The sequence below is a fragment of the Drosophila navojoa genome, chromosome 3 (genome assembly GCF_054131105.1).
Source record: "Drosophila navojoa isolate 15081-1374.11 chromosome 3, UAZ_NAV_1.0, whole genome shotgun sequence".
In the NCBI taxonomy this organism is placed as follows: Eukaryota; Metazoa; Arthropoda; class Insecta; order Diptera; family Drosophilidae; genus Drosophila; species Drosophila navojoa.
Genome location: NC_142891.1, coordinates 20,508,874 through 20,535,027, shown reverse-complemented (window position 1 = coordinate 20,535,027; position 26,154 = coordinate 20,508,874). Strand labels below are relative to the sequence as shown.

Below are 26,154 nucleotides of genomic sequence, written 5' to 3'. Positions count from 1 at the left end.
CTGTTGCCTGGAGATGTGTAAAATACATCAAGTTGGAGGCGTTTGCAACGTTTGCCGTACTGTCTCTTCTCTGCGTCTACCACTTCTCTATTTTCGTACGCCATAAATTGCTGTTGCAATTGCAATTGTCGCTCTTCACTGCTTGGCTCTGCTCTGCTCTGTCTGCTCTCTGCTGGCGTTGTCAACACTTGAACACGCGCCAGCGACAGTCGAAAAGGCGCAAAGAAAAAGCCAGCCCCAAAAATTATGCAACAGATTCTGAAAATTTGGCGCACGAGCTGCACCAGCAGCAGCAGCAACAACAGCAACAACAACAATCAGCAACCAGTTTATTTTTGTGCAATTACACAATGAGATGAGCAAGAGAAATAAAAATAAGAATCTTGCAGTTGAGCTTGACTGACTTTATAATACTCGTTTGATATATAAAGATCTCCATATAGACCATATAAATTATATCGTATAGATTATAAGGTTTTCCCCAAAGAAGCTCAGCTTATTTCTCTTAACATTGTATCGGTCTTTTTAAACAAATCTATGCATGCATATATGGTATATTATATGGTTCTTTTCATTAATGACTTTTTAAGCTTCATCATATATGCATATCTGTATCAAAAGATTTATTAATTTCGACTGCTAGGTTGTTGAGGGTCCACCATGCAAATCTTATCAGAAGGCTTGACAATGCGAAGGGTATTATAATCTTTTTCATTTTTTAAGCCATATAAACATATACATAGAGCTTAAGAACAGGACAGTCTCAAATATATATATTATGTCGTATTGCGTTAGCTACAGAGCAAGCTAACTAGATTCTACGAAAATCCCTTAGAGCTATAATCCAAGACTTTTTTCTTTTAGCTGAGTCAACTCTTATGTCAAGCTATTTATCTCCAGGTCCAGCAATCTTTCTGATCTGCATTTAAATATTGCATTAAATTCTTTTCGACTTTGCTGTCGATTTCATGCTTACGCCTTAAACTAGCTTATGCCACACCCCATTTTGATATACCTTACCATACCATACATACTTTCCTGGGTATAGTAACAAGAATGTTGTTGCTGTGGCGCATTGGCGCTGACATCGCTGAGCGTCTGAGCGCTGCTTCAGCTTCAGCTGCGACTGTCAACTGTCACGAATTTTTTACTGTTGCTGCTGCTGCTGCTGCTGCTGCTGTTGTTGGTGAGTGTTGGTGTTACTGTTGTTGTTGTTGTTGCTGTTGTTGCTGTTTCACGCCATTATATTCGCAATATGATTATTATGCGAATGCAAAAGTGTTGACGTTGTCACGTTTGGGCTGCCAGCCTGCCAAGTGCGAGTACGAAAATGGCATTGACACAAGTGCCACATGCAGCAGCAGCTACAGCAGCAGCAATTGCAACACCAGCAGCAACACTAAGTAGCAGCAACATCAAGAATGCAACTGCAGCAGAGTCGACTAATTGGCTCATTTCTTTTGGTCAAGTCCCGATATATATGCATCTCTATGAATGCCGCAATGCCTGTATATGTCTATATATGTACGTGTGTGTGTGTGTGTTCTGAGTGTGTGTGCGTATGTGGGCCACACCCCCGCTTGGGGCCTAACGTTCAGTGCGCCTGAAACGGTCTGGCGGGAGCATTTGATGTGACCCTCATCAAAAGCGATTTAAGTGCAAGTCCGGCAAAAGTTTTTCTCTACTCTGGGCAAATGTGCAAATAACAAATGATTTTGGATTTGCCAGCACCCACTTGTAAATAAAAGTCGACTGTGTCTGTGTGCGTGTCTGTGTAATTATGTGTGGCATATACCAGCATGTTTGCCTTTGTTTTTATGCCTGTCATGGCCGTTGTGTGCCCTTTGGCCAAATCAAACGTAAGCCACAATTAAAACATAAAACTACCAAGCATTCAGTCAATGTATAAATGTGTGTGTGTGTGTGTGTCTGTGAGCGTGTGTGCTCATGCGTACACATCAAACATTTCTTTTTCTTTTCGGTTGTGTTTTTTCTCTCTTTGGTATGCTGTCGTTTGTTAAAACAACAAGAGCCCATAATTAGTTCGAATTAGTTGAATCTGAGGTCTGCTTTTGGCAGCTGTGTCCAGTAGCCGTGAGTGAGCAGGATGGGGTCTCGAGTTAGCCGTGCTATTCCACACATTTAACAAAGGCCAATTCCCTACGCTCCGTTGTCTGGAGCTTTGCGCTCAAGCTCGCTGTGCACTCAAACAGAACCAACCAGGCAGACCACACCCATTTGTACGGGAGTTCGAACCGGCGGCTGAGTGGCCAGCGGAGCGTTGTTGATGTTGACGTTGTCATAAATCCGCGCCCGTGCTCTCAACTGAGGCTGTCGGTAATTAGCGCGCTCACTCAGCGCCTGAACGCTCCTCAATCTGCACTCGAGCTCGGAGCTCAGTAGCCTCAGCCCCGGATCCACAAAGCTAACGAGTCACTTGTAAGAAAGCCGGCGCATCAGTGGACCAGCAGCGCAGCATTGCAGTGTTGCCAACTGAACTTAGGTAGCCCAAACAGCTAGTTTTAGGATTAGCCGCTGAAGCTAAACAAAAACCTGGCTAAAGTAAAGAGTGATCGATAAGTCTTTAATTTTGGAGTAGAAACCAAATGTAGCACTATATTAGCTGGCGTTAAATGGTTTATAATGTATACAGAAAACATATTCATCAAGAACTGTTGATTTTAGTGAATGGAGCTCTAGTTAGTTTTGTAAGCAACTCCATATATATGTAGATATTATGTTGCTTGATGATGCCATGCTTAATGAAAATCAAAATACAACTCATCGAAATATTAAGTATACCCATATGTCAACCATTGATAAATTAGTGCGTTAGTATTAAAATATCGATAACTAGGCATACGGATATCGATAGCTATGGATAATATGTCGACTGTACAAATTATTCGCAGTCTATTGCCAAACTGCTATACTAATAATTCACTGTCAATATGCGCTTAAGGTAAGCTTCCACAGTTTAGCTTCAAAAAAGCTCAATAGCCAGCACTAGTTGGCTGTTATCTTGACTGGCAGACAGACGTCTGCAATTAGCGCGCCGCACTCGGGCAGACAGGCAACTAGCGAGCACATTTAGTGGCTGCTTCAACGTTAGCTGCTTCAGCTGCTGCTGTTGGTGCTGGAGCTGCTGCTGCTGCTGCTGCTGCGGCTGCAACAAAGTGGTTGCCTGGCTAGGCGCCGTCAAAGCAGTTGATGTGGCATACTGTACCATGACACCGTTTCAGACAGCGCAAACAGCGCACGGCTATGAGTGACTGACTGAGTGACTGGCTGTCCGGCGGACTGACTGATACATTCATTTGGCTGCTCTTGTGCACGTAGCCAGAGCCTGTGGCAACATCAGCAGCAGCAGCAGCAGTAGCAGCAGCAGCAGTAGCAGCAGCAGCAGCGGCGGCAACAAACAAGCCGCCACTTGAGTTGCCAAACCAATTGGCGCTAACGGCAACTGCAGCGGCGCTGCCTTTGCCTTTGCATGTCAAAAGTCATCACCTTTATCGCTTTGCAGCATCACGGCTCACTCTACTCTGCGCTCTTGGACTATCCAGCATCAGCAGCCATTTAGCCGGCTGCATTAGCTGTGGCAATATTATGACTGCAGCGGCAGTCCGACTCGAGGGCTTTGTCGTCCTGGCAGCCAGTTGTCCTGGCAGTCAAGTATATTGTAATTCATAATCCGGCGATTTAGTTGGCATAAGACACAAACGTTTTATTCCTTGTTGTGGTTGGGCTCGGGCTTAAGACCCGAATGCTACCAACAGTTTCAACAGCTCCGGCAGAGCTCCAGCAGCTCCAACAGTTTCAACTGCAGCAGCAACGTCTTCGCCGTCGTCTTGGCCTTGGTCGAAAAATTTTGACACTGATTGTGTTTGTACTTGGCTGGAGTTTCTGGGGAAGAGGGGAGCTCGAAGCATTTTAAGCCGTTAAGCACTGAAAATATTTCCATTGGCAGTGGGTTGGTGGGCGGGCATGGCTGGTTGGATAAGTGGTGCTTTGGCAACAGTGGTCACAATTATGGGTTCAATGTGCCCACTTTGCTGGCTGCTTGAGCGTATCATCTCCCAAAGCACTGCTTATCGGTTAGCTAAGTTGCCGGCTTAAGGCCAATGAGCTGCTATCGAAAATGAGAGAGTTTTGTGTTTTATGTTTTTCAAATAGGTTTTTCTCTTTAATTATATGTATTTTCCACATCTTGTTCATATTCATTTTCATATACATATTATGCACTTTATCATTTCTGTTTAATTTTTACAATTATTTTTGGTTTTCGCTTAACTAAAATGTACACATAACGCAAAAAACAAATTGCGAGCCGCTCGGCTCGACCAAAAGCCACCACAATGTTTAGGCATAGTCCATATACAGTCATACATATACATTTATATATATATATATATAATCAATAATCGTTATAATATATCTGTTTTGGGATTTTCTTCGTTTTGTATTGTATTTTGGTTTTTGTATATTTACATAAATTTACATTCATATTAAGCACATAAAGTACACAAAATGTCGTTATCGATATGTCGATATTGGATGATCGATAGCGTGATGGTGATCGATTTCATCTTGAACTCGATATATCGACATTTAGCCTTCAGATTATTTACTTTCGGTTATCCATACTGATTTTGATCGATGATCGATAATTCGATAAACTTGCTTTGATAGTTCGCTACGGCTATATTCACTGTACAGCATCTGCATCCGGTTGCCGGCTTTCGCTTTCGCCTCTTACTTAACATTTAGGTAGTTTAATTATTGTTCTCTCTGTCTCTACTGCTGCTGCAGCTGCTGCATGTCGTCTCTTTCTGTTCGTTCGGCTCTCTGCTTAAATTCTTTAACTTTTTTGACATTCTTTGGTCGCTGCGTTTTGGTTATTTACATGCTGTTCCTGCTGCTAAATGATATACATACACATATGTATCGTAGTCCATCGTATAAATTCTGTAGAGTTATCTAGCGGCTGCAACGGGCCTGCGCTTATATAAAAATAACATTGATTTTCTTTCTATGTTCCATTCTGTTCTCCTTTGTATATCTGGCTAATTAACGTTATGCGCTTGATGGGGCTAGACATTCGTCACGCCCAGCTTGGCCAGATTGCCCAGCGTAATGGCATCTCCGGGCTGCAGCCGCAGCGCCGCCTTGTAACTAGCCGCCGCATGATTTGTGCGCCCCAGCAGATGCAAAATGGCGCCCAGATTGGTGTGGGCGTGCGCATCATCGGGCCGTAGAGCTACAGCCTGCAAGTGTGAGAATTCGTTGTTATATTCATTTCCTCTTCAGGCTCACTTGGTGATTTCCTGCTTACCTTGCGATACCACAGCTCCGCCTCCACCTTGCGATCGAGCAGACGCAGCGAGGTGGCCGCTGCCACCACCAGGGCATAGTCCGTGGGCGCCAGCTCCGCGGCACGTCGATGATAGACGGCGGACTCGTGATGTCGCGACTGCAGCGACAGGAATTCAGCTGAAACAGACAAAGGAAAGGAACGAACATTCATTAGACGTTCATGGTTAGGCTAGAATTCGAGGTCACCCACCATAATGGTGATAGACGCTGGCCTGCTCCGGCGCCAGTTTCAGTGCGCGCTTGAACCACATTTCCGCCTCCGAGGCGCGACTGCTCTGCAGAGAAATGAAAGCCGCAATGTGAGTTGGCCAAAACTGAGAGATATACAACAAATGTCTACATACATTTCGTGCGAGTGTTATGCCATAGCTGAGGTGTGCCGCCACCTGGTTGGGCTGCAGCTCGAGCGCGGCGCGATGATGCCGCTCCGCCTCGTCCCATTGCTGCAGCCGGCCAAAGACGTCGCCAATGCGCTGGTAGAGCACCTCGCGCTGCTGCACGAGGGCGGGCAGCGAGGACAACGCCTCGCGGTAGGTGGCCAATGCACGCTGCAGCTTGCCCTGCTCCACATAGAGTGCGCCCAGCTGCAGATACGCCGAGCTTCTGGCCTGGTCGTGTGCGCTGCGATCGCGTACCGTTGCACCCTCCAGCGTGGCGCCCAACTGCAGAATTTCGATGGCCTGCTGACGCTTGCCCAGCGCAATGAATGATATGCCCAGGTTCAGATAGGCCACTGTAAAGGCAGAGTTGAGTGGGGAATATAATACATATAGTTTAAGTGGAGAAAATATGTTGAGCATATATACGTGAGAATATTTTTAGAATATCAGTCTAGTATTAAGAGAATATTTCGAAATAAATATTTAATTATTAAATTCTAATAAATAAATAGCCAAATTGTAATATTTTTATATTTACGATTTTGTTTTGTTTATTTTAAGTCTGGCAGCTTAATTTAGTTAATTAAATTTGTTAAATTAGATTTCGTTGTGACTAAAAACAAAATAAAATAAAAAAAATATTTTTTTATTCAAAAATGTAATGCACAAAATATTTGTTTAATTATTAATACAAAAAAATTATTATTTTTTTATACAATATACATATATATATATTTTTTTTTTTAAGTTCTCTTTTTCTCTCTGTTGTCTATTTTTATATCTTTTCGGTCATTCAAATTTTGTTATTTAAAAAATAGTATTAAATTATTAAGCTACTACCAAGAGTTCCCGAAAAAAATATACTAATTTTGAACTAAAATAAATAAATATATGTATGTATGTATATTAAAAACTTTTTACACATTCATTGGAATTCATGCACAGAATATTTCTACCTAGTTAAAGTACTCATAGTTAGCTCGTTTGAGGCACTCACCTGCCAGGCTTGGCCGAAATTTGATGGCGCGCTGAAAACACTCGACGGCTGACTTGTAGTCCTGCTGATTCTGATGCAAAATGCCCCTGCAATTGAAAGGAGATGGAGAGAAAGTGCATAAGAAATGGAAATGGAAAGCGAAAGCGAAAGAGAAAGCGATAGAAATAGCGTTGCAATTGCATAATTGACACCAGCTGAACTTGTCGCGTACTTCTGGCCCAACTCGAGATCTAATTAGAGCGCCCTGCGGCTGGCAACGGCGGCGACCACTTGACGGCGCGCCCAGAAGCCCGTCAAGTATCTGACAGTCGACTCCGAGCGAAAGGCGCAACGAGTTGAGGGAGGGCCAAGACGACTGGGGCTGAGGCTAAGAGGAATTGGAGCAGCGTGAACTACTTAAGACTGCTCAGATTTATGTAATTAGTTGCTTGATTCTTAAAGCAGTTAATGCCAGAAGCAGAAGAATGCAACTGCTCCGACACATTCATAGGCAAAGAAAATGAATGCAACTTGATTAAGGTAGCAGGAGGCATTGGGACTGCAACGACAATGATAACGAGCTGCGCATAAAGCAAAATAAGTCAAGCATTTGCATTTGTTTTGACCAGGTTTAAGTACTCTGATGAAAGTAGGTTAGGTGAAGAATCAAGCCAGTAAATTAGGCTAAAGATATAAAATTCTTCAGCAGAGATAAGTGAAGGCTAGACTAAGAGCAAAGCAGCTGAATTGAAAATGTAAAGATATTAAACTCTTTGATCTTTGATTAAGTGAGGGATCAAGGCTGCACCTAGGAGATCTTTAATTGAGTTGAAAACTCTTTGATCTCTGCTATAAAGCATCATAAAATGCAAACATTTCTCTACAAATACACAATATTAAAATTGGCTGCCTCAGTTCGTTACGAAATTAGAATACGTTTGGCAAGGGGTATAAGAAATCAAATTATACGATTCGTTGATTTCAGGTATCGCTGTTTGCTTGCGCAAAGCGTTACACCGGATGCCATTGAGTATGTAAACATGTATGTGTATATATATGTGTGTATGTATATGAAACTCCCTCTGTGCCTGGCAAATACAGGTAATGGAAAGAATTTTGTCAAATCACTTGCTGTATTTTTACAGCAGCAGCTGCAATCGTCAGGATGTCTCGCTAGCTGAATAGATGAAAACATAGAGAAAGCGAGGAGAGGGATTGGGTGGTACGAGGAGATGGCTGTGGTTGCTTGTTGTGCGGCGGGACTCGGTAATCAGTCAAGCAAACGAATGCGAATGCCGCTAGCATTTGCTATAGATGGCTTGATCGCTGTAAATAATATAGTATGTGCAAACAGCTGTTTATCCTTTGAGAGCGAGCGCAGGAAGCAACCGCCGCCCCTCCTTTGCACTCCATGGGGAATGAACTCCTGCTGCTGCTGACAACATTGATTTTCGATTAGTGTGGGGCAAACATGTCACGCGGTTGTTTCCTGCGTAACGTTTGTGGTTGTTGTTGACATTGCCGTTGCTGTTGCTGTTGTTGTTGTTGTTTTATGTTCTTTGGACATTGAAGGGTTTCGGCGCCAGAGGCTAATACCTGCGTATTCTTTGGCTCAACAGGAGAGAGCCCAGGATATGACAGCAGCCATAGCAATGTGACCCGATTTTGAACCATTGACTTTTGAGTGCTTTGACATTAAACAGCATAACAGGCGACTGCGGGCGCCGGGTGGGTGGCAGTGGTAGAGAAAGAGTGCGGCTTAGCCGCCAAAATCACATGCAATAATCTGGCATGCGACAAGGCACAACTCCGCCCGTCGCAGGCGGCACAGCACAGGGGAAAAAAACAAACAAAAACGGAGCAGTGAGCATACAAAATGACGCACTGAATATTCAAAGCACAACTCCGCGTACAGCCCGACTTCTTTTTATGTTACTCACCCACACTATAAATACTCTGTATAGGTGCTGGAAAGGTATATGGAATATACTAGGCAATTTACTTGAGAGCTATTTGAAAGGCAACATTTCTAGGCATCCCTGAAAGGCGTTGACAGCCGAAAATATAAAGAATATAACATATAAATATTTAAATTAAATAAATATAATAATAATAATAGAAAAATAAAAAGAGTTTGTTTGCAGCTTGGTCTAAAATAAATAATAAATAGAATAAAATTAGAAATATAAAAGACAATAATAATAGACCTATGATAAAACTTTTATCTCTTCATTGCTTCAGCTAATCACTGAGTATGTTTGGGTCGCGCTGATGGCTACTTAAGGCTTGCTGCCTTGTTTAGTTGCTGAAAACACTTGTTGTTGTTGTTGTTGGTTGTTTTTTGTTTAGCAAAGTCTTTTCAGTAGTTGCAGTTGTTGTTGCTACTGCAGTTATTGTTGTCGCTGCTGCTGCTGCTGCTGTTGGCTTCTTTCTTTGCCATCTCGTCGCGTCGCATCGCATCGCTGCAAAATATGCGCAATGAGTGAAAATGCAATGCGAACAGACAACAGAGAAAACAGCACGCTTACAGACATTGTCAGACGTTGACAGACGAATGGGAGTCGTGTAGAGGGTAGATGCTCCGGCTCTGGGTATAAAAGTGACATAAAGACCGAGCTAGCTGGCTGTGTGTCTGACTGGAGTGTGAACGCGAAGGACTTTTGTTGAGTCGAGTCGAGCACCGGGAAAAGTATGCTATGAAAAAGTGAGCAGCATGGAAATGCGCATAGTTTTGCAAAAGGCGTAAAAAATAAAGTAAAGAGCACACCCGTCCCGCCTACCGCCGCCCACCCAAAGCTCGACTGCGTAATACCCTTTGGGTTGCCGGCGAGCCTGCGGAACACAACAAAATGGGCTTCATTTGACAGCTTGTTTGGCATTGTACTCCACCCGCCCAGGCCGGTCCGAGGCAGAGAAGGGGCCCCAGTCAGAGACAGAGCCAGAAGCAGGCCGGCAGCTGCATTACAGACTTGAGCAGCTGAAATGCTACCCACTAAATGCGCAGCGGAGCTGCAGGCCAAAAACAGACACAGATAATGAAAATGGCTGCCAGGACAGCAAGCAAAAAGTAGTAGGGAAAAAAAGCGAAAACAGGCGGCCATTTATCCGAGCACTTGAAGCGTGCTAAAGCGATGTGTGTCGCATGTCATGCGGGACATCAGCTCATCTAATGGCAAACTTCTATGTTAATAACACTAGTTGACAAAGTTTTTGAAACCAACTAGGCCCTGCGGTCGACAAAGGCAAACTCCAACCATACAAATATTGGATTATGGATAGATAGTGGAAAGCTCTTTAAGGAATGGGTTTCAATTGTGAAACAGAGAGAAATTTTGAGTGGATTGAAGAACTCTTTATATATGCCAATGACTGATGAGGGAGTTATTATGGAATTCTGATTTGCTATTTTATTAATTTTCAAGCCAAATCTATAAATAATATATAGTAGCTTTCAGCTTCAGGATCAGAAAAGTTAAAAAATTGATTCCATACTAGAAATAATACATCTAACGATTCTGCTTCAAGGACTTGAATATTAAATATCGTACATAGAATACATCGAAAAGAAAATAAAGTTTAGCTCTTCAACTCATCTCTTATTACTAAACTTTCAACGTTCCCAGAATTTGTTGGCCAGTGTAAAGTGCGCCCGCAAAGCAGCACTCACTCAGATTATCTATCCGAGCGGCTATCATAATGACTGCAAAGTGCTCAACTGGTTGCTATACTCACAAATTGAAGTGAACGTCCGCCATGTTGGGCCTGTACCGTATGGCCTCCTGCAGCACCTGCTTGGCCTCCTCGTAGCGCGCCTGGGAGCTCAGCACACTGCCCAAATTGCCCAGCGCTGCAATTAGCGATTGAAATTGAGCTTGATAGAGAAAAAATCACTTTTATAGCTAAGAGAGACTGATTTACCTTTTGGCGGATTGACTGTGATGGCGCTGCGAAAGAGACTCTCCTCGTCCCGCCAGTCGGCGTTGCGTTGCACAGTTCGCACACTGAACGAAACGAGCAGCATGCCCAGGCCGATGAGCAGCAGGAGGCGGCGAGTGCGAGAGTCGCGATCCAGCAGCTTGGAGACGCCATAGCCAACGAGCAGACAGAAGCCGACGCTGGGCAGGTACAGCAGACGCTCAGCGACCACAAAGCCCACGTAGAAGAAGAGATTGCTCGCTGGCAGAAAAGGGAGCGTGAGGAAGGCGCACGACATGAGCAGGATGCAAGAGTTGCGCGCCGCCACAGACATGCCGCCGAGCATGTAGTCCGAGGAGTTGGGGCAGGAGTTGGGGCAGGAGCGGTTGCTGCAGCAGCTGCTGTTGCTGCTACTGCTGCTGCTGCTGCAGTTGGAGCTGTTGCTGGCGCTGCTGCTGCTGCTGCCGCTGCTCTTGTTGCTGGCCGTGGTGCTGTTGCTGCAGCTGCTGCTGCTGCGCGAGCCACGGAAGGCCTTGTGCAGGGCGAGGCTGACGGCGGAAGACACTAGTTGATGCGGCGCATGTGCTGCATGTTGCTGCGGATGCGTGTGCGGATGTTGCTGTTGCTGCGTCGCATCGCCATAGACATAGACGCCGTTGTTGTTGTTGCAGTCGCTGCAGGGCAGCGCCTCCTGATGATAGGCCGCCTCGAAGGCTTGGTACTTGTTGCTGTTGCTATTGTTGTTGTTGTTGTTGGCCAGTCGCTTGCGCTTTGCGCGTGACTTGCGTCCCACCTTCTGTATATGATATTGTGGATAGCTGCTGCCGCTCGATCCGGCCACATCGGCCAGCTCGCCGCTGTGCAGCAGCACCTTGCAGCCACGCCAGGCCACGCCCAGCAGCACGGTGTAGAGGCAGGCGGACTGAGCATTGCGTCGATCCCACAACGTTGTGACGCGTGGCAGCGCATCCATGCCCCAATCGAAGCTGAGCACCTGAGGCAGCAGCAACAGCTTCAAATTGACAACGGGCAGGTGCAGGAAGGTCAGCAGACGCGTCCAGGTGGAGGCGGTGCGTGCGATAGGATTGTCGGCGCTCGAGAAGGCGCTCTGTGGTCCAGGCACCACGATCAGGCGGTAGTAGACGCTGCAGCCGAGCGCACCAAGCACAAAGAACAGCGAGCGCAGGCGTTGCTGTGAGGGAGAGAGAGAGAGGGAGATATGGAATATAAGGCATGGCAAATCAGAAAAAGAATCTAGAGTATTCTAGAGTCGCTCAATGTTAATGTAGGTATTTCTCCATTAACTCACCTTGTCCACCTGTCCGCTTAGGCCGCGCATCACATCGAATGCCGCACAGACGAGCAGCGCTGTTATGGCCGTCTCCTTGCAGAGCAGCGCCGCTATAGAGAATAGCAGCGTGGTGGCCAGCGCCAACCACTGGCGTGGATCGGCCGACTCGCGCCAACGCATGTGCCGCAAATAGCTGAGGTACGTGAGCAGATAGCAAACGCAGGCCGCCACATCAGCGCGTCCCACCACGCTAGCCACCGCCTCTGTGTGGATGGGATGGGCGGCGAATAGGGCGCCCGTGGCCAGCACCGCCCAGAAGGAGGCGAGCAGTGTGCGCGCCACGCGCACCACCAGCGCGGTGGCAACACAGTGCAGCAAATTGTTGCCCAAATGAAAGCCCCAGGGCGCAAAGCCGCCGGCCAGCAGATAGTTCAAACGGAAGCTCAGCACAGTCAGCGGCCGCCAGGAGCCGTGCGAACCGCTGTCCGTCAGAGGCGTGCCCCAAAAGTCATTGCCAAAGCTGCGTTGCCAGCTCGAGCCACCAGAGACGTCCGCATTAGCCAGAACTGCGCGTCTGCAATGGAAAAAGAGATACATTCACATGTTAAATAATTTCCTAGCTTTTTTTTCCTAGTACATTGAAAATTGTTGTGCATAAAGTGTGCAAAAATAATTACATGGAATGTATATAATCATTTAAAATAAGTAAGACTGTGAGTCGGTATGAGTATACTGAAACTTGTGAAAAGCTGGAGTAAATAATGTATAAAAATCTTTAATGTTTGTAGTTGGCTATGGGTAATTGATTGTTTAAAGATTTGCTTCTTATCCTACCGCTGAGTTTGTAAGGCTCAGCGCTCGTCGCTTACGTTATCTTGTCGCTAAGGGTCAGAGTCATATTTTATTTCTAGTCTGACAGTTGACACTTTCACATGTGGAATCTATTTTATGTATGCCATCTGTCGAGTACATAGATTGTATATTCCCATACTTATCATATTCATGAACAATATGTCTCTAGTATTTGAATTTTTATTTTAGAGGAACAACAATTAAAAATAAAAAATAATAATCATAATAATGATAACAAAAAAAAAAAAAAAAAAAAAAAAAAAAAAAAAAAACAGAAATTTCTATATTAACTATTTGGAATTAAAAAAAAAAAAATACAGAAATGTTTTACTTGTACGGCACTCAAATAACCTTAAAAAAATCAATTCATAGCTATAGAGCTTGGAAAAGTATGATAATCTCATACAGAGTATGGTATACAGAGATTGATTGACACTCAGAATGAAAGGTATATAAATCACCTCAGCTCGTCGCGCTGATCAGGAATATTTATTCCTTTATTTTTTGCCTTGGTCTTACTTTATAAAATAAATCCTATATATTAATTAATAACAGAAAGATAAAGAAAAAGCGATTGGGAAAGAGAGGGAGATGCAGCGAGTCTCTAAATGTATTAAATTTACTATCCACAGTCGAAAGAAAAGAAAAAAAAAAAAACAAGTTTATTGACAAATTTGCTGTGCGGTTGGCGCTTGAGGACGTAGCTTTTGGTATAGTTTTTTCGCTTTTTACTTTGAGCTCCAATGACAGCCACAAGATCCCAACACATACCCACACACACACACATATATATATATAAAAAGAGAGAAAAAGGGGTGGGTGGGTGACTGTGAGGCTTGGCTGTTGTCAGTGTGTCATCGGGCTACCCCAAAAAGGACAACATGTTAGGATGGCAGGATTGGCGGGTGCCGGGTGGAGCTCGCTTTGCACCTGGACAATTTTGCACGCACAGCAGGCGGACTATGTGGGATTTTGGTGAGGTATTTGTGACAGCGCCAACAGCGGAAACCAGTCGAACGCTAGAGACCCAAGAGTGGGCGCAATGGCGATGAGGTTGCCATCGTCATCGTCAGCGTCACTGTCGTTGCCGTTGCGGTTCACATAAACAAATGCCACTCTAATGCCGCACAAAGTCGACTGGAGTCGCCTTCTTGTCGGCCGCAGCGTGAACCATGTACTGGAGTATACTACAAGAGAGTGTGAGTGTGTGTGTGTGTGTATGAGAGTGTGTGCCTTGAAATTCGATTTTAAGTAGCAGTGAAATGCCAATGCAGTAACCAAGCATGCCACATGCCACACAGCAACTTGCCCCAGTTTCGACAATTTTTACTTTATTTTTAGACATTAAAGGTTGTCACAGAAAGCGTGTGTGTGTGTGTGTGTGCGTGCGTGTATGTGTGTGCATCTGTATCTTGAATGTATAAATTCGATAGCAAAGCTTAAGCATTGGTTAAAAAATGCTTTTGATTTGACTGCGCTCACCTGTCGTCATAGACAAATCCCGCATTAAGCGTGTTCAAATATAAGACGAAAGCCAGACCGCAGCACACGAGCGAGGTGTAGTCCATGCTGCAAAGGAAGAGAGAGAGACAGAGAGAGGGAGATTTATATTAATTAAAGTGCATCTTGTGGAGATAAAGAGGGTGAGAGATAAAGAGAGAGAGAGAGAACTTTAATATACTTGTGCATATACTTATATCAATGTACGTATGCTTAAACTAATATTTTTTTTAACTAATTGCTTAAAATTTTATAAATATAATATCTATTTTAAATATCATTTTTAATACATTTTTTATATCTAGACATAAGCAAAACTTTGGGTTGATTGTAAGAGTTCTGTATCTGATTTATATGAAGAGTTTTATTAATAATGTTTAATGCAATTCTTATTGTAAGAGATTATCTCAGTTGGGAAACATCTCTATAAGTATTTCTATTAAATCGAATAATATTATGTTGTACAAATTTATACACTTGTAAGGTATTTGCTGTTATGTTATCAGGAGAATCTTCCTCTTCTTCTTAGGCTTAGAGTGCAAACTATATAACCTATATCTAGCATTTAAATAAAACAGACTTTATTATTTATTGCCAAACAAGTTCAAGCGCCACGCGCACTTTTCTCTAAATAATTAAAATCATTTCAATAGCTCGTATGCCATCTAGTTTTTTATACATTTCCCCAGTTTTATTTGTTTTCTGGTTTTTCATTACTCTTGTTGTTGTTGTTTTTAGCCAGCGGCCATAAGCCACGTTTGCAGCAGACGTACCAACAACAACAACGACAGCGACGGCATAAAAAAAGTAAAAATAAAAAGAATGAAATGAAACAAGAGTTTGTGGCAGCAGGTTTTCCTTTTATGTGAAAATGTGCAGGTAGGTTGCATTCATGATGCCTGCCTCTTGGCATTTGGACCTCAGCTGACGGCAGTTGGCTGGACCGTTGATGATGTTGCAGCAGCCATTACACATAATGAGCGCCAGCCGGGGCAACAGGATGCTGCTGCTGCTGCTGCTGCTGCTGCTGCTGCTGCAGTAGTTCTGCCTCTGCCGTGTCTATGCACATTTGTTGCTGCGGTTGCCAGCGTCAACATGTGGATGCCAACCCTTTGAGCCGACCGCCGTGCTCGCCCACCGTTCGTTGACATTAAAAGTCGCAACAGTTGCAGTTGTTGCAGTTGTTGCTATAACAGCCAGACAATAAAGGCTATCAACAACGTTATGCTTGTGCATGTCTCATGCACCCACCAGCCCTGCTCCGGCACCAGCCTGTCCGGCCCGCCTCCTGCTACGTTTGCTGCTCTTAATGTACCAAATAATGGACACATGCCGTCGCCGCTGCCTCATGTGCGCTCGCCTGCACATTAAGCCGTTCCCCTTGAATAGCAAGTCACCCGCAAGTTGGCTCACTGTCCACACCTCTGTCGCCCTCTATTGCTGCATTTTTTGTGTGCTTTTGTGTTGATGCTTGCAGATTTCTCTTCGCTTTACATTATTTTCTTTATTTTTGTATGCCGTATACACATTACAAATTGGCCTAACTGGGTAGATATAACTATAGCAAGATACTTTTTGATTAAAGATTACATTGAATGATAGCTAAAACTTGGAGAATTCGATCAAGATGAAAATTAATTGACTTCTAGACAGCTTTTGATTACAGATATATAGGTATATCTATATATACAGATATATAGGTATATATATAAAAACGGTCCTTATATTAAAATTTTTACTCTATCGAAAACTTGTTGCCTTTTGTTGAAGGAGAAAATGTTGGGAAATTATTAAATGGAAATCAAGGCCTTTTTCTATATAAGATGAGATTGGACACTTATTCCGCTCCAACTGAGAGAAGCTTTTCTTTTGATTCTATTGCAATTGCTTGCCAGTCTAACACAGCCAAACTTTCTGATACCAAATGGACTTCACACAAATCATAGATTTCCATAAACATTCCAGCTACCATCACATATAATTTACAGGATATCTTCTAGTCTCGCCAGTTAGCACATTTGGCTAAACTTTTTGTTTCAGCATTTGCGGTTAATTATTTTTGTTGGTTGTGGCTAAGCCCGCGAGCTGCTAACTCCCGACCCGAGTGAATTGCGACCTAAAAATCAATGGGATGAAATGAGTCCATTCTCTTGGCTGGGGCCAGTTGACTGTTTTGTCCAGTGTCCGTGGCACGTTGAACAGTATTATCTATTTGTGTGTGTATGTCTCCCTCATTCTGTCTCGCTCTCCTTCTATCTCTCTGTGTACGGCATACTTTTGGTGGGCAGAGACATGTATGTAATAAGCAGTTGGATTAGATGCCGACTCGTTGCCGCTGCGCCTGGATGCTTAGAGGGGCTTAGTTAGTGCCCTGGCAAAGTCCTGTTGGCAAGAGATTTCGCATTATGCACGAGGGACCCAAGCGGCTTATGTGCAAATTAGCAGCATTCAATATAACCAACACTCGCCAACTGCGCCAAGGAACTGCCAGGACATGGGCAGGAGCTGAAACAAAAATGCGAGTAACACACAAAAATTGCTTTGCTAATGAGCCATAATGATGAGCTTTGCTTTTGCCTGGCCCGTTGGCTGTGTCAGCAAAGCTGCTGAAGCTGAAGAAGAAGAAGAATAAGAAGTATCAAATACTAGTAAGAGTAGTAGTAGTAGTAAATGAAGAAGAAGACGAGCTCTATCTCAATCACATTGCTGTTGCTGCGACGTGGAGAACAACTTGTTCGGCGTGAGCTTTGTGTGTGCGGCTGATTGATTTGCTTCCAAGCCATTGCCTGGCCTTGCCTGCTTAACATGCTCATCAGCCCAATCATCATTATCGGCATTATCATCATCATTATGATAATCGTCATCTGCCCTGTCGGCGCTGTCAACACATTTAAAAAGCCGCTGCCTCGCCTCGCAATTATCGAAACATAATTGGCCAGCAGCTCAGCTCATCAAATGAACATCTTAATGTTTTGCACGAAGCAGCTGAACTCTGAACATTGTTTGCTTGGCCACGAACCGCTGTGAGCCTAGTCGGCCTCATGTGTGCAGGGGCGTAGATAAAAGGAGCCTATTAGAGATGAGAGATATGAGAAGAAATGTGCCAGGAGTTGTTGAGAAAGGGTAAAAAGCTTAGCTGGACTAAGAGGAGGAGCTATAGAGGAAATTGACTTATACTTTGTTATCAAAAGTAAATTAGTCTATATTCTGAATTATTACATTTTATTTTGATTTTTACTATGTACGTATATTATTATTTTCTGGTATATTTTATAGAGATTTTCTTATATTTTCTAATATTATTCTTTTCTTTAAGTTGTCAAGTTTAGTTTTCAATTCCTTTTTAAATTCTACGTGAACTTCACTTCGGGCTTAGCAGAGAGATTTAAGAATTGTATCCAGAATCAATTGTAAATGAAAGAAGCTGAAACAAAGTCTTTCAATTGATAGCCGGCTTACTTAAGGTGCTGGATATAAAATAGTATATACGTATATAATTATGCTATTATTTACTTCTATTTGTAGATCTACTTTTGTATGTTTCCTAATATAAACTTGTCAGGCTGACATTTTAATTCCTACTAAAACCCTCTGCCTGCGCCTCTGCTCGCGCATCATGCGTTACAGCTTAATTCTTGACACAAACACACACACACGCACAGAAAGAGAAAGAGAGGGAGAGAGAGAGAGACCCAAGACCAAGAGTGTATGGTCTTTAGGACATGTTGAGCCTATCGCCCAGCTGCCACGTTTTCTGGGCGGGATGCCCTCGCGCTGCGTAGCTTGGGCCATTTTATCGTCCTGGCCATAAATCATGTTTTATTTTTGCAATTAGCACTGCCACACAATAAATTACTGGCTTTTCATTGTCTCGAGCGGCTGCTGCTGCGCACGATACGTGAACTTCATTTCAGTACACTTCACCACAAAATGCTGGCCAAGACGGCGAACTGAATGCCTTTGGTTCTTGCCGTTGTTGTTGTTGTTTGCCCATTTGAATGCTTAACGTTTATTGTTGATGAAATTTGCGTTTGCTTTGTCTTAGTGGGTCACACTTTAAAGAGTGTTTACACAACTTGCCGCTAGATGTTTGTAATGGCTGTCAGTTGACATTTGAAATACCCTGTAGCTGTTGATGGGAATTGATACTACAGTGTAGAAATTGGGAGGTGCTTCGAAAATACTATCTATAATGGAATGCTGAGCTGAGAGAGCTGCAAGCAGAAGATGCTTGGAGATGACCAGAGAGAAGATGCTTCATCTTCCTGCTCAATCTTCACTTCATTCTTTAGGCTGAAGATTTGTCTGCTCCGTTGCCATTGCCCAATCATCTCACTCGCCTTTATATAATATTTCTTTCAAGTCTTGTCTATTTGAAGCCACCTACGTAGTATCTCTTAGTCAGACACTTTTTATTTGTGTTTGTTTTTATAGCTCTGGTCCTGCTGTTTGGGCCTGTGACCTAGTAACTGCTTTTGTCCCTAATGGTTTTTCTGTGCCCTCTGCCCTGCAGCCCGCCACGCCCCCACCTGCTTTTCAGTTGTGCTTTTGACATTTTCGCGATGTTTCCGTTTCCGGTGGCAAGTTGTGTGTGTGTGTATGTGTGTGTGTGTTCATGTTCATGTTGTTGTTGTTGCCTTATGTCACACAAAAACTTGAACCGAAGGTCGCAGGCCTCGTCTCGATTTGCAACGGATTCGCATTTCAGTTTTCTCCAGCAAATTCTGACACACTGCCTCACACGCTTTTCATCAAGCAGGCAATGAGCCAACTTATAAAAGGGCTTGCATTTGCTGTGCCACAATTAGCCAGCTGTATGTATGTGTGTGTGTGTGTGGATGTGTGTGCGTTCAGTGACTTTGGGGAGTATTAAAATTCAAAATTAATTGCTTGGCACGCCAAACACAGCAACAGCAGCAACAGCAGCAGCAGCAGCAGCGACAGCAACAGCGGGCGCCAGAAACATGCCAAAAAGTGGGCGGCTGGGCGTGGCAAACACCAGCGCACAAAAGAGAAAAAAATTGAATCTATGGAAATTAGAAAGTGGCGTCGCACTCGAGAGACTAATAGACGTGAAATTTAAGCGCATTGAATTAATTTCAATGGCAGCACAAGCAAACAAAACACAAACACAAACACACACATAGGTATATATACTACTATACCCATGTATATATGTGTGCAATGAAGTCATTTTGCTCCGCAGGGAACTATAATTTTTTTGGTGTGTTTGGGAAGCTTGCCCTCCACGTAGTATATGCTGACAAAACTATAATTAATAGGCGTTTTTATTTCACTTTGCCTGATTATGCAGACTATTAATTATATGGTGTTAGCCAGTCCATGTGTGTGCATGGGTGTGTGAGTGTTGGCCCAAAAGGGGTTAATTGTCGCCCTAAAATAGTTACATCGCACTGTCCACCTATGTGAGTATTAAGTTCCCAACGTTACGACCATAGCCCACATTATGCAGTCAGTTTCAGGAGGAGGGGCAGCTGGAAGTGGGCAGGGGGCGTTAGGCCATAAGCAATAATTTGCCACTCAAATTGCTGACGAATAAAGTCAAATATAGTTTTGGGCTAGGCGCCTTTTTGCCCGAAAAGCGAAAGTCCATTATTATGCGCCAAAAAAAGTGAGGGGGGAAAAATAGAAAAGTGTGCAACATTTTTTGCCTACATAGATCTACACGTAACTCAAGCGGAACTAAATAGGGGAGGTGGAAGCAAATCTAAATTACTATAGCAAGTTAAGTTGAATACCCTTTAGGGATATTTCAGATATATACATATGTATGTATATATGATTGATATAAATCCATATTTTAATAGTACGTTAGCGTTAATTAGCATTGAGGTTTATTTTAGATATGCTTATATTTATATATAAATATTTTATTTTACAAATTTTGCTATGATAATGCAATTTTGGAAGAACTTAAATAAATTTTTGCATACTGATGCCAAGGAAGATTGCGTATTATAAATAATTTTATTAATTCCTTATACAAATTTATGTATTATACAAATTTCCATTTTTTTTTTTTTTTTTGTTTATGAATTGAACAAAGACTTTTATGGATTTATTTATGGATTTTTGATTTGGATTAATTTATGGATTTATTATTTTTAATGTCGATTAGTTGGTACTTTTCGAGTATAATGCTTAGAAGAAAATGAAGAAGAAGCTGAATGACCAGATTGAATAGCATATTAAAATACCTAAATACAGTGTTGTTCGATTTCGTAATGCCCATAGAAGCTCATTTCAGTTCCATTCAATATTATAATTAAACTTATACATTCAAGGGGCCAAAACATTTCATCAGCTTATCAGCGAGTTGTCAGCCAATGCCCAATGCTGAGTGGCAGTAAAAAGTTAACGCAGTGATCAAAACATAAATTCGAAAATTCATGAAAATTATTTCAATCAATTTTCAGGCACTAAGCTGTTCCCCCAGACCACTGTGAAGGGTATCAAAATGCGCCAAGCCGGACATCAAAATAATGAACGGAAAGGCAGGCATTTTGTCTGAGTCCATGTGCATGTGTGCATGTGTGCATGTGTGTGTGTTTGTGTGTAAAGTTGTGTGAGTACCGTAAAAATGCCGAAAACGTTTTAAAAATGAAACGATTACACCATTGCGGCTTTCAAACGACCAAGTTATGATAATGTTTGGCCAACTAAACTCGTTTAGCTTGCCAAATACGAAGCCCACAAAAAGTACTGACTCGTCCAGTGAGTGTGCGAGTGTGTGTGTGTGTGTGCGGGTGGAGGTGTACAACTGTGCAAGGTAAGCCTAACGGCAAGTGCGCAACACATGCAACCACCAGCCAACGACTACACACAATGGCCAATGGCCCATTGGGCGTATTGTGAGCTTTGGATTTAGCCTTCGTGTGGCGCTGTGGCCGTAGAGGGGCGCAAGGATGGGCGTGGCAGGCAGTCAGTTAGTCCGGCTACTCTGGTGGTCTCTCTGTCGAATGCTGTTGCACTCGTAACAATATTTTTGGGTATTTAAAAACCAAAGAGCGTTACATGTGTGTGTTTGTGTGTGTGTGTGTGTGTGTGTGTGTGTGTGTGTCTTCACTGTACGAATGTTTATGGCCTCTGCACAGACTTTGGCAGTTTTATGCTAATCACAAAAAAGGCAGCAACGCCCATGCATGAAACGATTGAGAGTGGGTGATTGTGGGCGTGGCATGTAAGGTGGGGTGGTGGTGGTGGCGGTAGGACAGAAGGGTGGCAGCCAACCACTCGAGGCAAACTTTTCATATTTGGCGCAGCAGTCGAAACTTTTCGTTTCGTTCTGGGATATTCAGCACTTATTTTGCCGATTTTCCGAGTTGGGTTTTTGTAACTCGTTCAACATTTCGCCCAACTATTCGTGCAATGGTACGGCCCCCAGCCCAGCCCTTGCGCTTCCCCCCCCTGCATCCCCCTCTGTAGTCAATAGACGAGCGGCTTTCAGCAAAGTTATGAAAGTCGACTTCCGCTTTCGACTTTTAGTCAGTCGCAGTTGTTCTGTAGCCATGAATTCCAATTGATGCTTCACATGGCCATGTACATTTTAATGAAAAAGAAGGACAATCGATAAACGAGCTGAGAAATGTTTGATGCTGGCTTTGCTTTGATGGATTGAAAGAGTTTGTTTTGGGAAATTGAAAGAATAAAAATCTCACTGATTTATAATAAATGTAGAAAAGCAATTTGTATAAGTGAACATGAACTATTTTAGATTTAGACTCGGCTAGAATGTAATCATTTCTATTTCTATTTTTATCAATTTTCATGAAACACATTCTACATTAGGAATAGGCATTTCTTCTTACGTAGGTTTCTGTATCATGCCAAACCACTTCCTCCTGCCAACCAATTGGGACAAGTGTTTTATTATCATCCTCAAATTTATCCTCATATCTTCTAATTTCTCTATAAAAAATTTCTGTCTCTTATTCGTAAATAAAAAACAAAAAAACTTTACCATACATGGACTATTTCATGCCTCTTCGTCATGCCAACCAATTGTGACAATTGCTAAATAATTATCCACAAATCAATTATCCTTTTATCTTTTCCTATAACACATTTCCTGCGAAAACCTTTTCCGTTTTATTAATATTTTTAGCTCAACATCTTTGTTATTGAATAATTAATGTATTTTTACACTCGCTCACACATACACACACACACACACTCATCAGCACGCAGACGCCGACACATCTACAAGTATCCATGCCTCATACTAAGCGATGCGCATAAATAATAATTAGGTAATAATTAGCATCTGTCTATTAACAGAGTTCGATATGCCTTTAAGTGGCAGACGCAATTATCAAAATATTCCACAGCTCGACCCGCGCTGCCACGCCCCGTTTGGCTAAACTATTGCGTACGCTGGGAAATTGCCACACTTTGCCGTCATAATTTAATTTAAATGCTCAAAATTGTGAATGGTTTAATTATGTATTCACACACAGACATGGGGCGTTGGGGCTCGGATTAGCTGTGCCAAAATGTTTTTGTGCCGGCCCAAAAACGAATGCTCATAAAGATAGAGAGACGTAGAGCGGAAGAGAGAGAGAGAGAGAGAACGACGGCGCTAGAGTAGAAGTGCGTGGGCGACGGGAGGCTGCGTCAGCGGCGAAGCATCTCGATAATCGTGCACGTGGCAGACCGCGGATTAGGGAGCGGGCAGCGAAACGTAACTGTTAACCTAGTTGTGAGTGCGTGTATGTGTGTGTGTGTGTGCACAGATGTGTTTGTGTGTGTGTGTGCTGCGTTAATTGAATGCGCAACTGTCGTGCCATCCCACTTTATCATTCTACAGCCAGCAGCCTCACGCCACTCCTCCCCTTCCACCCAGTCGCCTTCGAGTCCACCCACTTTGCACACTTGTGCGTTGTCTGTTTAAGCCTGTTGAACAATTATAACTGGCATGTCCAAATGCCAAGTGCCTGAAATTGAGTCCGGCCAACGCGGCGTATGCGTGATGTTCTATATGCTAATTAAAATTGCTTGTTTGTGCGTGTGTGCGAGTGTGTGCACAGCATGTGTGTGTGTGTGTGTGTTTATATATATGTGTGAGTGTGTGTGTATCATTAGTCTGTCTATGCTCTTGTTGTTGTTCTAGCTGCTGCTGCTGCTGCTGTTGCTGTGTGCGCTTTGTACTGTTTGCATTACATAATTATAATTACGCATACGCCATGTTGGCGCTCATTTGATTCGCCACCACACAGCAGCAGCAGCCACAGAGGCAGCCGCATCATCAGAATTGCGCAGCCCTAGCAGTAGCTCAAACTCTCTTCTCTTCTTTTTCTTTGTTAATCATGTTGCATATGATGTAAGCATTTGCACATTGCCGACTATTTATGGGCGCTCCTTAATAGCTGCGATATAATATTTAACATTTTGATGCCTTGCACAAACAGCGAAAGCAACGCCATAAAACTACACAAAATATTGACTGCATATGAAGGAGAAAAAATATTTGTGCAGTCAGAGTTTTTAAATATGGACTGTGAGGTACCCTATAGGCAGAACAATATAAAGTGTGATTGTGATTGCTGGAAAATATTGTATAGAGTGAATATAATAACGTAAATTATTGTACGTAGTCTTACAGAAAGTGAATTGAAATCATAAATAAATAAAATTTTATCGATAAGTCTACAAAGTATCGATAATACTGTTAATATAAGCTGAATCCAACTATTTTACCTTAAATAAAGCGAATAATATTCAAGAAAACACTTTGAAAGAATATATATAAATAAATTATTTGATCGCTAAGTCAAAGAAAATGTCAATAAGAATAGGTTGTAGAAGCAGAAACTTCCACTCACTTGCTTTGCTCTCAGAGATTATCATTCGAGATACTTTATATATCGAAAGAGTCACAGCTATAGCTTAACATATTAACTCTTTAATTGTTATTCAATCAACTCTGATTGCACTCTTTTTATAGGGTACATAAAAAATTCCCACTTAAACGTTATGCATGCCCTCAATACACACACACATAAAATAATCAAACGGCAATAACTTTTGCAACTGTCACGTGTCCGTGTAAAAGAAAATCCAATTGCTAACCGCAAACATAATTAAAAACTTTGCGCAACCACAATCGATGCCGATTGCCATGCCGATTGCGATTGGGATTCCGATTGCGATTGCGATTGTGAGTGCAATTGGCGACTGCCATGCTTTTGATATGTGCTGCAAAAAGGGCAGGATACGCATGGCCCCAGGCCCCAGGTTTGTGGTGGGTGGGCCACTCGATACGCAATAGCAATGCCATAAAAATATCGCCAGCAAATTGGGGGCGTGGCTGTCGAATAGCCCCCACTACACGTACGTGTGTATAAATCCAATTAAATCACAAGTTACGCAATGTGATAAGTCACGTTGTTTATTGTTTTAACGTACGACGAGGCAGCACAAACGGCAGGGCATGATATAAGAGTGAGTTACATACACACAGAGAGAGAGGGGGAGAGAGAAAGAGAGGGAGCAGGCAAAATAATGCAAAGGTGTGGCCTGAAGAGGCAGGAGCGGGGTTAAGCTGCATTCATGCCACAATTTATGCACAACCCACGGACAAACGAACAACTCATGCGGCTGCTGCGGTGTGTGTAGAGAAGAGCAACCAGAGTAAGGTTGGCAAATAGTGCGAGACGTGCAAATACTCTATAAATTTGAGAATTAAAAAAAAAAAAATATATATAACATTATTTTATTTTTTAGCTTAAAAGAAAACGATTTAAAAATATTCCGTAATTTAAATTTATGAAATTTATCATGTATCAAAATTTTAATTAATCTATTTAACTAACTCTCATCAGTTCCGATTAGAAATATTTTTCATTAATCCCACAGCATTCGCACATTCATAACATGCCTTTACTTTATGACTTTCAAATGAATACAGGGTATAATAGCAGCTTAAAATATTATTGGCTGCAATATAAGCCATAAAAAATCCTCTAATATATCGCTAAAATAAAACAAACGTGAAAGCTAAGCTCAGTTTTTATACAAAAATTTGGTCAGTATTTTTACCACACGTGCATGCACACGCATGCATACAGTGAGCACTCGCTAGATAGAAATTTAATTACCAGAATTTGTTTAGTATCTGTGTGGGAATAAACTCAAATGAGCTTTACTGAATCAAATTTGAAAGGAAAACTTGAGATAAACGAAGGACAACTTAAAATGCCAAAGAAATTAGCTAGGTAAAGCTGTGAAATATCCTGTTAATATACAGGACGCAGCTCAAGACATTTTCACTTCAAAAATAATTCTTGAAGGAATCGATATCAAGAGTAAGGCCGAGCAAACACTTGTTGCATTACTTGTGTCCTTTGCCTGCCCAGCAGCACTTTGATTCAAACTTAAATAATGCACAGTGGGTCGAAAGGGAAAACAACCAAAATATGAGTGGAAATATGCGAACAAACAAAGAAAACAAAAATAAAAAAAAAAACGAAGTGAAAAATACTTTCTGAAGTGCGCTTGGACATTGAAAGTTCGTGTGGCTTTCAGCGTTGTGAAAACTTGATTATTTCCGTTTCGCAGTGCTGAAGTGGATGCCTTTTCCTTTCCTTTTCATTCAGACTTTTTATTTATTTTATTTTTTTTTGTTTTGTACATATTTTGAAAGTCCCACACCTGGCTGGGGCTGCTGCTGAGGCTGCTGCTGCTGGCCAACAAGAGACGTGGACAGCCCCTGGCTTATTGAAGCATAAATTTATGCTTGCCAAATTATTTATTAAGACCCACCCAATGCACGCACACACAAAGGAAAAGGGCAGAAAAAAGCATAAGCATGAAGAAAATTAAAAGTAAAAGTGCGTCGGGCTCTTCAT

The 26,154-nt window shown here is 42.6% G+C and overlaps 1 protein-coding gene across 2 annotated transcripts in view; it reads right to left on the bottom strand.

Moving 5' to 3' along the window:
* Nucleotides 1-4,455: 4,455 nt before the first annotated feature.
* Nucleotides 4,456-26,154, bottom strand: part of Tmtc2 (Transmembrane O-mannosyltransferase targeting cadherins 2) — a 54,015-nt gene continuing 32,316 nt past the window's right edge. The window contains exons 3-11 of one of the 2 annotated variants that reach the window (XM_030382722.2): nt 14,270-14,356; nt 11,954-12,509; nt 10,648-11,836; nt 10,462-10,576; nt 6,751-6,836; nt 5,718-6,106; nt 5,564-5,648; nt 5,333-5,490; nt 4,456-5,264 (exon numbers count right to left, since the gene is read on the bottom strand). In XM_030382722.2, the coding sequence (XP_030238582.1) occupies nt 5,091-5,264; nt 5,333-5,490; nt 5,564-5,648; nt 5,718-6,106; nt 6,751-6,836; nt 10,462-10,576; nt 10,648-11,836; nt 11,954-12,509; nt 14,270-14,356 (2,839 nt within the window). In that variant the 3' untranslated portion in view covers nt 4,456-5,090. Of the gene's footprint in view, nt 5,265-5,332; nt 5,491-5,563; nt 5,649-5,717; nt 6,107-6,750; nt 6,837-10,461; nt 10,577-10,647; nt 11,837-11,953; nt 12,510-14,269; nt 14,357-26,154 lie in introns of those variants that run through there. The other variant, XM_089258156.1, reaches the window with a different exon arrangement.